The 13,824-nt window shown below is 45.4% G+C and overlaps 2 protein-coding genes across 6 annotated transcripts in view; both read right to left on the minus strand.

Annotated features, from left to right (window-relative positions):
• Nucleotides 1–1,688, minus strand: part of IL17RC (interleukin 17 receptor C) — a 40,536-nt gene extending 38,848 nt beyond the window's left edge. Inside the window, exon 1 of the mRNA XM_084832520.1 lies at nucleotides 1,220–1,688. Coding sequence (XP_084688646.1) covers nucleotides 1,220–1,360 — 141 coding nt within the window. The 5' untranslated portion in view covers nucleotides 1,361–1,688. The remainder of the gene's footprint in view (nucleotides 1–1,219) is intronic.
• Nucleotides 1,689–8,030: 6,342 nt separating this feature from the next.
• The window catches only part of IL17RE (interleukin 17 receptor E), a 46,575-nt gene continuing 40,781 nt past the window's right edge, over nucleotides 8,031–13,824 (minus strand). For all 5 annotated transcript variants that reach the window (XM_084840657.1, XM_084840656.1, XM_084840658.1 and 2 more), the window contains exons 15-16: nucleotides 13,120–13,227; nucleotides 8,031–11,409 (exon numbers count right to left, since the gene is read on the minus strand). In XM_084840657.1, the coding sequence (XP_084696783.1) occupies nucleotides 10,715–11,409; nucleotides 13,120–13,227 (803 nt within the window). In that variant the 3' untranslated portion in view covers nucleotides 8,031–10,714. The remainder of the gene's footprint in view (nucleotides 11,410–13,119; nucleotides 13,228–13,824) is intronic.

A 13,824-nucleotide genomic window follows, 5' to 3' on the forward strand; every position in this document is an offset into this window, starting at 1 on the left:
ACTTGTGCATGGATAGCACCATTTTGGCTACCTAATGATCCAGACTTGGAGAATGTGTTTGTTATTAGTATGTAGGATAACAACTCTCTCCTCTCCCGCCACACACACCTCATTCTACAGTCACAATTATGAATACTAATTAGAATCCACTTTCATTTTTTAATCATGGATTTATTTATTTATTTATTTATTTATTTCATTTCTATACCGCCCAATAGCCGAAGCTCTCTGAAATTATTTCCCATTGAAATAATGGGGCAAATTTCCCCCCTCTTACAATTAATTATCAGGGTTACCAGAAACAAAGTAGGAAAAGGCTCCTGTGTACCTTAATAAGTATGTGGAATATGGAATTTTAGCAGGTAAAGTTTGTAATGCAGAGGGGAGAAGCTACACCTGCTCAAATTCCCTCCTCAACTGTCAAAAGTATGGACACCCCATTTGTCCTCCTTTACATCTGGCCATCCTATTTTTGAAGCACCTTCACAGCGAGTATAATGGAAATGATTCAGGGCAGGGGTGGGTAACTTGTGGCCGTCGATATATCTTGGCCTACAACTCCCAACATCCCTCAATGTTGGCTATGTTGGCTGGGGATGATGGGAGTTGTAGGTCAAAACATCTGGAAGGCTACAGGTTGCCCACCCCTGATTTAGGGTAGCTAACACACATTAAATTATATTAAATATGGTCCTCCACTGAGGTGATATGGCAATGAGGTGATGCCCTGGCCAAGCCAGGTGCTACTACTTTCTTTCATGCCAAGTAACATCCTTTCTCAGAGCTGCTGTGGCTCAACTTGACACCTGAGACAGGTGTGTGATGTTTGTTAGGCAGTTAGCGGAGTGGATTTTGCCTGTTCATATCCCTCATCAGAAACCAAGCTGTGTGAGGTACCAATAAGCTGAAAATGCTAACATTCTAAGGCCATCTTATTTATATCTGACAAGATTTCTAAGCAGTGAACAATAAAAAAGAATCAAAACATAGAATTAAAATGCTAATTTTAAAATTAATTTTAATTAATTGTACATTGTAATTAAATCATCTAGGACAACCCTAGTACAATCAAACACACACATGCACCACTGGACCAGTGATGAGGCCCAGATGAACAACAGATGAAGACAGAAAGGAAAGGAAAATTATCTGACTGAAGCCTAGTTGCTTTGGTTGTAAGAGACTGCCTCCCACCACTACGACCAGGGCTTGTACCTACCTGTGAGCAGTTGACAGAGTCCAGAAGACTTGCAGACTGAAAGCAGGCAGAAGGTAGGTGCACTAGAATCAGGACCAGGGCTGATACCTGCATCTCTGGGGTCTGCAGAGAGCTAAGGAATGGCTCTACCCCATAAGTCATCACTGGGATGAAGACAGTGTCCCCTTCATCTCAGAACCGGCCTCTCCACCGAACAAATCAGATCCTGCCTGAGTAGCACAACTGGCAAGTAGCTGGATATGTTTCCAAGGTTTTCCCCTCCAGGGAGCTGGTATCCTTCCAGCGTTTCCAAACTACTGCAGGAACTAGCAGGTGGGTTAAGGATCCAAGCTCACTGGGGGGCGAAGGCTCCCTTCCCAAAGGGGTAGGAGCAAGATGACGTGAGGACCTGAGGATCAAGCAGGATGCTAGATCTTCCCCACAACTTGTTTGCCAGGGCTCTGCTTAGTCAATATCCCTCCCTTTTTTCCTATTACAAGAGAGATTGCGTCAAAGAGGAGTAAAGGTGGAAAGGGCGTAGCAGGAAGCAGGAGGCAGGACAGGCGGCATAGCTTGGGCCTGATGCCAGGAATCCTGCTTAATGGAAGCCCAAAAGGCTAAAAGGATGACTGGAAACAAACATTCACAGCCAAGTTCAGGTCTGACAGATTCCTAAATGCCAACAGAGCAAATCTGAATTTTTAGGCCATTTGAGAACATTACATTCAAAGCTGGTGAAGGAGTTAATTGGGCCTTTTTACAAGACTTTCTTACGTGTATCTTTACTTTAAATCTTTAACCATTCAAGATCAGAGACTTACATTTAATCTCAGCCTGGAACATGGGCCTGCTTTGAGTAGGGTAGAAAAAGGATAAGGGTGTTACCCAGCAGCCACTCATTGACAAAAGCAGCAAAATGTGTGTTTAGGTAAAGGTGGTCAACCCATGTCAGAAAAATCACGTTGTCAATCTGGCAAGTAGCACATATAGCCACCATATTGGAATCCAAGATGGTTGCTGTGAATTCACAATTTGGTGAATATATCAGCCCCCCCACTAGGGCTAGAAAATTAACTCCATTGAGAAAACTAACATTACATGAAGCCAAGAGATTAAGGGTGCAATCCTACACATGTTTAGACAGAAAAAGGTCCTACAACTCCTAGCATGTCCCATGGACTTTTTTCTGTCTAAACATGCATAGGATTGTGCCCTAACTGTAACATTTCCATCATCATAGCTGTACTGGCTTCAAAGATGGCTACAGCTAATTTACAGTTTTGTTCATGATTAGAAGAAACCCCAATTTTTGTAAAATTGCTACATCAACTATTCTATGTCTCAGATTACCTCCAGAGCAAAAGCTCCTAGGGAGAGTACTGGTAAGATATTTGCCATTAAGCAGATGGTGTCAAGCTAATAGCAAAATGCAAGAGCTAAAACTCAAAATAAATCTTCAAGGTTTCTTGAAGGAGATTTGTAGTCAATGATTAACCAAAGTATACCTGATAGAAATGCACAAATAAGCATTCATTCAATGCAGACCAACTACTCAATTTAATACTGTACATAGAACTGTACATAGTATTCTAAATGTGGTCGCATCATAGATTTGTATAAGGGGAGTATGATATTGGCAGTTTTATTTTCAATTCCTTTCCTAATTATGCTGAACATGGAATTTGCTTTTTTTCACAGCAGACACATACTGGGTCAACACTTTGAAAGAGCTGTCCACCACAACCCCAAGACCTTTTTTGGTCAGTCACCACCAACTCAGATCACATCAGTTTATATGTGAAGTAGAGATTGTTTTGCCCCAACGTGCATCACTTTACCCCCTTCATGGATCACTGCCTTGTTGTGGCGAAGGGGCTTGCGTAACTCAGTGAAGCCATAAGCTATGCCGTGCAGGGCCACCCAAGACGCATGAGCTTCTTATCGCAAAATTTTGGCTTAAATTGAAGAATGTAGGGAAAACCACTAAACCATTCAGGTATGACCTCAATTATATCCCCTATGAATATACAGTGGAGGTTAGGAATAGATTTAAGGGATTAGACCTGATAGACAGAGTGCCTGAGGAACTATGGATGGAGGTCCATAACATTGTTCAGGAGGCAACAACTAAATCCATCCCAAATAAAAAGAAATGCAAGAAAGCCAAGTGGCTGTCTGATGAGGCTTCACAAGTAGCTGAGGAAAGAAGGGAAGCGAAAAGCAAGGGAGAAAGGGGAAGATATATCCAACTGAATGCAGATTTCCAGAGAATAGCAAGGAGAGACAAGAAGGCCTTCTTAAATGAACAATGCAAAGAAATCGAAGAAAACAATAGAATGGGAAAGACTAGAGATCTCTTCAAGAAAATCAGAGATCTCAAGGGAACGTTTTGTGCAAAGACAGGCATGATAAAGGACAAAGAAGGCAGGGACCTAACAGAAGCAGATGAGATTAAGAAGAGGTGGAAAGAATACACAGACCAACTATACAGGAAAGATCTTAATGTCCCTGATAGCCATGATAGTGCGGTCACTGAACTGGAGCCAGACAGCCTAGAGAGTGAAGTCAAGTGGGCCTTAGGAAGCATTACTAACAACAAAGCTAGCGGAGATGACAGTATTCCAGCTGAGCTATTTAAGATCCTAAAAGATGATGCTGTTAAAGTGCTGCACTCAATATGCCAACAAATTTGGAACACTCAACAATGGCCACAAGACTGGAAAAGGTCAGTTTACATTCCAATTCCAAAGAAGGGCAATGCCAAAGAGTGTTCAGACTACTGTACAATTGCAGTCATTTCACATGCCAGCAAGGTGATGCTCAAAATCCTACAAGCTAGGCTTCAGCAGTATATGAACCAAGAACTACCGGAAGTACAAGTGGGGTTTCGAAAAGGCAGAGGAACTAGAGATCAAATCGCCAACATTCACTGGATCATGGAGAAAGCAAGAGAATTCCAGAAAAACGTCTATTTCTGCTTCATTGACTATGCTAAAGCCTTTGATTGTGTGGATCACAACAAACTGTGGCAAATTCTGAAAGAGATGGGAGCACCAGACCACCTTACCTGTCTCCTGAGAAACCTGTACGAGGGTCAAGAAGCAACAGTAAGAACCAGACATGGAACAACTAATTGGTTCGAAATTGGGAAAGGAGTACAACAAGGCTGTATATCGTCGCCTTGCTTATTTAATTTATATGCAGGGTACATAATGAGAAATGCCGGGTTGGATGAATCACAGGTCGGAATTAAGATTGCTGGGAGAATTATCAAAAACCTCAGATACGCAGATGATACCACCCTAATGGCAGAAAGCGAAGAGGATCTAAAGAGCCTCTTGTTGAGGGTGAAAGTGGAGAGCGCAAAAGCTGGTCTGAAACTCAACATTAAAAAAACTAAGACCATGGCATCTGGCCCCATCACTTCCTGGCATATAGAAGGGGAAGAAATGGAAGCAGTGACAGATTTTATTTTCTTGGGCTCCAAAATCACCGCAGACGGTGACTGTAGCCATGAAATTAAAAGACGCTTGCTCCTTGGGAGGAAAGCTATGGCAAACCTAGACAGCATAGTAAGAAGCAGAGACATCACCTTGCCGACAAAGATTCGTATAATCAAAGCTATGGTTTTCCCAGTAGCAACGTATGGCTATGAGAGCTGGACTATAAGGAAGGCTGAGTGCCGAAGAATCGATGCTTTCGAACTGTGGTGCTGGAGAAGACTCTTATGAGTCCCCTGGATTGCAAGGAGGTCAAATCAGTCAACCCTAAAGGAAATCAACCCTGAGTGCTCATTGGAAGGACAGATACTGAAGCTGAAGCTCAAATATTTTGGCCACCTAATGCGAAGAGAAAACTCCCTGGAAAAGACCCTGATGCTGGGAAAGACTGAGGGCAAAAGGAGAAGGGGACGGCAGAGGATGAGATGGCTAGATAGCATCACCGATGCAATGAATATGGACTTGGGCACACTCCAGGAGAGAGTGCAGGACAGGAAGGCCTGGCGTGCTATGGTCCATGGGGTCATGAAGAGTTGGACACGACTGAACAACAACAACAAGCATCACTTTACACTTACTTACATTGAACTGCATTTGCCATTTTGATGCTCAAATTGGACTTATGATTGTATGCATGGAAAACTGATATGGACCAGATATAGAGCTTTTCTACATGAGGCATTTATTGTGCACGTCTTATTCCTTACTCTGTTATTTACACGCTCTTTAGGCAATGTCATGATACTCCAGTTTTGCTTCTGTTTTGTCAGACCACTTGCCTGGGTTTTTTTAGAATGGCAAAAATTGGGTGTTATGGGGGAAATGGCGCCATTTCTCCCTGTGTATTGAAGCTATTCTGCTATAGCACAGCTCTACCTAAAGGTTATGTAGTGGAAAAGCAGGAAAGGAAAAGCTCCTTAAGATCTCGAATCTCAATTCTGCCACGAAACCGAAAGTAGATACAATGATTAACAGCCTCGTGTAGAAAAGTTAATCGACTGATTTGTACATCCCTAGTTATAGTGCATAAATAATTATGCTGGTTTCCTTCACATTCAGCTCTGTTGAAGCACAAGAAAGTACTGACTGTTTCCAAGTAATTAATTCTCACATGACAATACCCTGATGGGAGTGTTCGTCCACACATTCTTGAAGCATTCATTGGGAGATGCACAATAGTTCTCTTTGTCTGCATCCTTTCCCACCTTGCAGTGGTTGTTTCTGAATGCAACAGCTCTGCATAGTGTAGTGGGGAAGGACACCAGCTCCTTCTTCCCCTTTAACCCAGCCCTGGCAACTTACCCTGGGGAAAATGACTGTAAGACACTCCTGGGATCTCAGGCAGGAGGCACACAGCTGAGTTGCAGCTGCCAGCAAACTCATACAGGAGGGCACTGCTTATGGCGGATAACAAGACTTTAGCCCAGTAGCAAGGGACAGTGGTGAGAGACGAAGGAGCAGAGTCAAGTTGTGCCTAGAGAAAGACTGGGCAATGCACCTGGTAGGCCCAATGTTGGTGTCTGGAAGTGGCTTCAATCCTAAACCTCCCAACCTGGGGAAAACCAGACTATTCTTGCTCTGAACCAGAGGTTCCCACTGAGCGGATTGATTCAAGGTGCTGGATTGAAAAGGACTCAAGGAGAGAGCTATCTTCTATATTTTTAGTTGTAAAGGACTGAGTTTGCCAGTGTTTTCATTTGGACTGCTGATAAGGCCAGTGGGTCATCTATATTGTTTTGTTGAACTGTTCTGGAGACACATGCTAGTAAACAGAGCCTTGGACTCTGCATTCTCTTCTGGGTTGTTATTTGATACAGTGCTTGACGCTACAGCTCTTTTGGTTAAAGGGCTAATTGGAGAGAAACCCCGTTGAAGCCATGGCTCCTTCTCTCTTTACACAAAACAAAGATGAAAGCAGAGCATTTTCTGATCTCTCCCTCGCTTTGGGAAAGAACTTTTCATCCACACCAGGACAGACTCTGTAATACACATCATGAATTTGTTTGTCCAAATATGGCCTGTTTCTTCAAATATTATCTTCATGTAGTATAGTGGTACAATTTAGTGGCAGAATTTTCTGAATTAAAATCTGCTTTATTTCCAACCACCTTTCAGTCCAAAGGTGGTGAAATGCTGACTGATTGCTGTGATGTAAATGGTGGTGACACCAATGGAAGCCTCCCTGTCATATGATGACTCCTTTAAGGTGCAATCCTATGCACGTTTAGACAGAAAAAAGTCCTACAACTCCCAGCATTCTGGCACTGCGGTATAGCGGAGTTGCACAATTACACTAGGGTTTCATTGTAGGGAGATGTAGGACTTTTTCTGTCTAAATATGCATAGGAGTGCACCTTAAGGGAGCATCCATGCCAGTAGCTCTAAAACTAGTGTGGCCCAGTGAATAGTGTAGGATTTGATCATGAGACACATGATCTCATGATCAAATCATGAGAATGCAATGGATTCACTGGGCAATACTGACCAGGGGTAGCCTGTTTATTTCAGTCTCAGTTAATCATTTGTAAGATTGGGCTCATTCTGACTTACCTCATAAGCTTACTATGAGGTTGCAGATAAAGATTTCTAAAGCTATTTTAGACATCTGACATACCATTCATTCTAATTAAAAAGCAGTAATCAATAGCCTTTTATTTTTATTTCCAAAGCCTGGATCTGATAACATGGTGGGGAAGGAAGGAAGAGTCTACCTACCTATTTATAGCAGGGGTGGCCAACTTGTCAGCCAAAACTTCTGGAGGGACATAACTCCACAATCTCTCACCATTAGCTATGCTGGCTAGGGCTGGTGGGAGTTGTAGGTGAAAACATATGGAGGGCCACAAGCTGCCCACTCCTGATCTATAGAATCATAGCCCTAGAAGCCATCTGTTTGGGTCTTTATCCACTGGCTGGCCCCTATCCATTAGACCCTTCACTAAGGCACTATTAGTCAAAAGCTAAATTTAAAACTACTTGCTTTATACTATAAGGAAAGAACCTAGAGTAACCTACACTGAAGGGCAGGTAAGTTCCCTGGAACTGGTGCTAGTTCTTTGCCCCTTTCTGCCATTCTCTCTCATTTGTGTGCTTTTATCAAGAAAGGGAGGCAAGCCAGAAAGATGGGTGCCTGCTGGCTGCAGGTGCCATCACCCCCTCCTATGCCACAAAACCAGTGGTAAACAAAGATCTCCTGAGCAATGGGAGGACTGCTAAATGCGCGACTCAGATGGAAACAAATGTGGTCTGTGATATCATTTACTTATAGCTGTAACCAACTACTTTTCAAAGGCTTAGAGTAGGCACCAATAAAATTTTGCAAAAATAAATATATACATTTAATATAAGTGAAATACAGATGCTAAAAAATCCCACCCCCTGACCCTAGGAGGCCTTAACACCAAAAGCTTTAATTTAGCATTGGTTTGATTCCAGTTCAGATGTGCATGTTCATCACTGAATGGCTGCAGTGTCAAGTGAAGACCTGCATAGGTGAAAGAGGGAACACCAATCAAGCATCATAGACAGAATTTCCCTATCATCTTAAGCACAATGCTTTTTCTTGGAGTTGGTTCACACATGCAGCTGTGATCTTCTGAATGTTGCTAGGTAAGATACTGACAAATCAGGTAATGGATGTGCCTGTTTCAATCAACCCTTATGTGTTTGGTGTCATTCAGAACATGGAACAGAACTAAAGCAGCCCTCACCAGAGGGTTTCAAATCATGTTAATACAGGTCATCATGTCATCAGTGAGTGTTATCACTGCTTGGCAAGTCGATCGTTGTCCCAAACTGTTAGGAGAATTTTGCCATTGTCCTGCTTCCTCTGATTTCTGATTGGGTGCTGATGTGTGTGTTTTTTAATGTTCACCACTTGGCAAGCTGTTGTAGATGAGTGGCTTACCAATGGTTACATGCACATGATGGTAAGGAGAAAACTACATGCACTGCTGTCCTAGTTGGTTTTTTAAAAACAAAACAGCCTCAGGAGGCTGTGATGTAGACCAGAAGACAGGAAGGAGGGGGTGCTTATCTGTTTCCATGCTGGCCATTTTTCCATTCAAAATCCACTGCCACCACCCAAAGAAAACCTGCTTTTGCCCCCATGAGGTTCCAAATGTGTGTTTGCCAGAGTAATAAGGTGAGAGAGATAATTGATGAGGGCTGTGTCTCACTGTGATTTTTATGGCTATAATATTACCTAAGTCTGCACATCTTCCAAGCCAAATACAGCCCACAGCCTTGCATTGTGGTCTGCCAGGTGCTTGACAACCCCAGCTGTGTTTGCAGGCTCAGGCAGGCAGGAAAATCTAGAGCTTTAGCAAGCTCCTCGTGGGCTGCCACACATAGCTCGTGGCTTGTGTTCACTTGATGGGTCACAAGCTAGGAAGCTCTACAACAGTCTTCCCCAACATGGTACCCTCCAGTCCAAAGACTTCAACTCCCATCAGCCTCAGCTAGCAGTGTCAGTAGTCAGGCATGCTGGAAACCAGTCAAAAACATCTGGAGGGCGGGAGGTTGGGGAAGGCTGCTCTACAGTATAACTTTAAGGGCATTTACTTGGAAGTAAGCCATGTTGAGATGAATGGTACTTACTGGTGAGTAAATATTTTTATGAGCAGGGTGCAGCTTATGGAAAGGACTCAGATGTATTGCTCCATAGTTTAAAAAATTGCAACACGGGAAAGGCATATAAAGAAAACCACTGGCACCAAGCCACATTTGGTATATCCACATATTTAACACGTGCAGGCCCAACTAAGAATAAGAACCCTTCCCATCTTGCACAGCAATGTCTACTTCTATCAGATGGTAAGAGGCCCTGAGGCATAATAGTAGTTTAGAGGGAAAGGAAGCCATTAGGGAATGACAGGTTGCCATACAGGGCCCCCTCTATGCTTGAGCTCTTTTTTCAAACAAGGCCTTCAAGTTTTCAAACTTATCTTCAAAGCCGTGAGATCCAGAAATTTGTTTAAATAAGAAATGGTGATTCAAGGAAACCACATGTTCTTCAACAGATAACCAAACTAATAACCAAATGTTATTTTAAGAATCATTGTTATTATTCCAGAAAGAACAGAAAAACAAGAAGCAGGACCTGCGTAAGAAGCAGCCTCAACATATTTAACACACACAACAAAATAAGAATCCAATGCTATATCCCCTGGTGACATGTTAGCTTTGTTCTTGTTTGGACAGGAGAGGTCAAAGTGAGGCAGGCAGATAGCCAGAACATAAATACAGGTAGCCTAATTATGTGTACACCCATTTAATTGTATTACCTCTTAGTGTACAATTGGGTAGAATGTTGTCTGCATGCTTTCCCTTACATATCCACAAGTAAAAGGGATAGAGACCCACTTTTTTAAAATGAAAGCTGAAAATTCAGAAGGCCCACCAGGAATATTCCTTTTGGGGCCAGTCTCTCTCTCTCCCCGCTCCCCCACCGAGCACCCTGAGGCTACAGTCCTGAAGTGATGGCTCTCATGACCCGCTGGTGAGCAACATCAGTATTATTCAGTTAGGTTGTGAGAGCATTTTCTTGGTGCCTGGTATGATCGGCACAAGTATCCTCCAGAGCATCTCCCAGTGACTACACTATTAGGGACTGTTACATGAATTACACACAACATTAATATTGCACAGCCCTTCTTTCAGCACTAAGGCCGTGAAGCGGCCTTCTGACCTTTACTTTTCCCTGTACTAACATTAATGCACTGCACTATTATCTCCATGGCAACAGTTGCCATGGCCACCACATGAGGCCTAGCTAGGGAGCAGAGCAGCCTCTCCATCCTTACCTTAATATACTTGGCTGAGTTTGGCCCTTCCTTTTTGTGGCACTGGACTGACAGGCCCAGCATGGCTACAAATGCCTGACTTTCTAGGCTCCATAACGGAGCGAAGATTCCTGAGGCCTCCTTTGTTCCCTATGAACCATCCCTGCTCACAGGTAACCTGTGGGGCAGCTCCATTGCACAGCCCACGCCTGTGGGCGTCTCTTAGCAGCTGCTCAAGTGCAGCTTGGCCTGCGCAGTTTGGGATGAGTGAGGGGGACAAGGGAGCCTGCCAGCCTCTCTGTGGTTGTCCTCCAAGGTTGATACAGCCGGCTCCGTGGAACTTTCTTCTTCTCAGCCTTGAGCAGGCGGCACACCATGGCCTTGGCGCTGGCATGGAGCCAGCTGGGTGCTGAGCTGAAAGGACCCTGCAGTACCCTGACCAGGCTTGGCAGTTCCTGAGGCAGGCGATAGCGAGGAAGAAAGCGCAAGGCACGGGGAATGTCCCGCCGGCCACACAGTTTACTGAAGTACGCTATCACCCAGTCACTCGGTTGCACCGTCCCAGATGCGCGCTGCAGTTCACCTTGCAAGCAGGCCATGGCCGCCCCAAACAGGTCATAGGGCTCTGGTGCCTTCCCGCCATCTCCGCTCGCCTTCCCTCGCCATAGTCCATAGGCATGAGCACTGCCCGCGCTCCAGAGCAGCAGCACCTGGCCCTGCTCCCGGCCAACGTGTTCTCGCTGGGCATACATCCAGCGCAAGATGCCTAGCCGCCCCACGTGGCCCAGCTCCCAGAGGTCCAGCAGCACAGGGCAGCCCAGCGCTGAGTGCAGTAACGCGGCAAAGGCACAGACCAACTGCTTGTGCTCCTCCGAATCGGGAGAATAGATCAGCAGGATGGGACGGGAACGGTGCCTGCCAGGTATATCTGGAAAGAGAAGGGAGAAAGGGATTGCAGCAGATGGGTGAGAGGTTGCGTCATCCTTTGGCAGAAGGAATGCATCCCCTCCCATAATGCCCAAGGTCTCTGCTTAATGGGATCTTTCCAATTGTGAAGCTACAGCTGATCCCCTATGGGCGGCCGGGATGCAGACCTCAGAGGCCTTCTATGCAGCCCATCGCTGGTGGACAGGCTGCTGCTGCCAGATCCACACCACCAAATTTGCTGAGCCCCCGTGGCCACAGTTGCTGCAATTTTGCTGGGGAAGACAACGGGCAAGGAGAGCCATCTCAATGCGCCATCTTCCCCACCCGATCATGCTCCCAGTGGGCTGTTGGGAGTGCTATTTAAATGGGGAAGAGGGCACATGGGGAGTTGTCTTACCCCAGCCCAGTTTTAAACCTCATCATCCCTGTGCACTGGTGTGTGTGTGTGGCAGGAAAGAATGTCTCAGATTAGGTTGTCAGAGAGGGGAAGGCCAGGATCTCCTCTCGATCATCCCAGAGTGCAGGACACGGAATAATGGGCTCAAGTTACAGGAAGCCAGATTCCGGCTGAACAGCAGGAAAAACTTCCTGATGGTTAGAGCAGTATAACAGTGGAACCAATTACCTAGGGAGGTGGTGGGCTCTCCCACACTAGAGGCATTCAGGATGAAGCTGGACAGCCACCTGTCAGGGGTGCTTTGACTTGGATTCCTGCATTGCTCAGGGGGTTGGACTCGATGGTCTTATAGGCCCCTTCCAACCCTACTATTCTATGACTCTATGTGTATGAACTGTGTGTGTGTGTGTGCCTGCATGCATGCATGCATCTGCCCACACATGTATGTGTCCGTGTGTGTGTGGTCCCCAGCCCAGTGCCCGTCACCATCTGAGGCTCCTGGAGGAAAAGTTTGCCAACCCCTGCCTTCAGTCAATAACCTTATCCTGCCATAGTCCTGACCACAGATTTTATCAGAAGGATCAAGACAAATGTACCATATAATAAGGATTTTTTTTGTAATTCCCAACCCATCTTTTTTGCAAAGCTTTAGGATTAACCTCTTAGCCCTTGTTGCCAACCGAAACCAAATGCATGGGTGGAATTTGCTCAGTTTCATCCCTTGTTACCTTTCCCTCTCACCTCTGTTGATTTCACTGTCAAAATTCATGTTGTCCCTCAGGAGCAGGGCGCCGTTTTGTTTCATTTGTGTTACTTTATTAAACACAGGGGGAGGGAGTGGATCCAGAGTTAAGCTGGATCAAATGTGCTGATGGAGGTGGATTTCCCCTGCACCCTCCTTCCCACAGCAGCCCCTTCAGCCCCCTGAAAATGCTACGCAGAGTCAGAAGTCCCAGCTGAATGGGGCAAACTGTGCTGTTGGGGGAGGGACAGCCCCAAAAATCGGGCTGAGGGACCTTCCGCGAGTGGAGCCCTTCCTCTCTGAGAAGGCTGACCCTGGGACCAACACTAGGTATACTGATGGTGTTATGCCACATAGCATGGTGATCATTCTTCAGAGATTGTCCATTCTCTTCAACATGCCCCTTTTAATGAAATAGGGAGGATTCTACTGTGTTGAAAATTAACCACACCTTCTCTTTGTTTCACCACACAGGACTTAATTGCTAGAATCTTTTGCCTTTTGGTGACATTTCCCACCCTACACACACACATACACACACACACTCCTTCAGTCCCACGGATACTCCTTACCTCTATGGAGTCTGTGCACACACCAGCGAATCAGCAGAATGACAGCAACCAGCAATCCCAACCCCAGAGCCACTCCAAAGGCCAGCAGCCCCCAGTGCCTGTGTGAAACTAGCAGAGAAAGAGTTTTGAAAATGAGTGCAAAATCTCCATGAAAAGCAACCCTCCATGGCCTTTCCATCCCCTCAACAATCTATGTTTGCTGTCTCTATTGTCATCCTGTATACCAACAGCAAACTTGTTCTCTGAGAGTGTATCCTTATGTAGCCAAAACACCACTACCCACACACAAAATGGAGGTGTCAGCAGGCTTGGGGGAACCCCAAGATCTGCAGAAGTGCAAAAAAAATTTTATGGGGGGCGGAACAAGAGGCGGCCACCCCAAGAGCCCAATGAGTACTGAGCAGGCTCAGTGGTCACAGAACACTGAATGACTCGGGGGGAAGTGGAATGCAGAATCAAGGAGTGGGAAGGGGGAACGGAACAGAGTATTATGGAAGGAAGCATGGCTAGCTGGGCTCAGCCCTGAATAGGAGCACTACAGACTGCAACATTTTGTTACAGCTCCCACTTGCCCATCCTAAAGTTCAGGGGTGAGGAACATGTGCCCCTCCAGATTTTATTGGGACTGCAAGTCCCATCAGCCCTAGCCAGCCTAGCCAATGGTGAGGGATGATGAGAGTTGCAGGCCAAAAACATCTGGAGGGC

Source organism: Heloderma suspectum, chromosome 2, assembly GCF_057233095.1.
Source record: "Heloderma suspectum isolate Gila_16-S chromosome 2, 16-S_ref, whole genome shotgun sequence".
NCBI lineage: Eukaryota > Metazoa > Chordata > Lepidosauria > Squamata > Helodermatidae > Heloderma > Heloderma suspectum.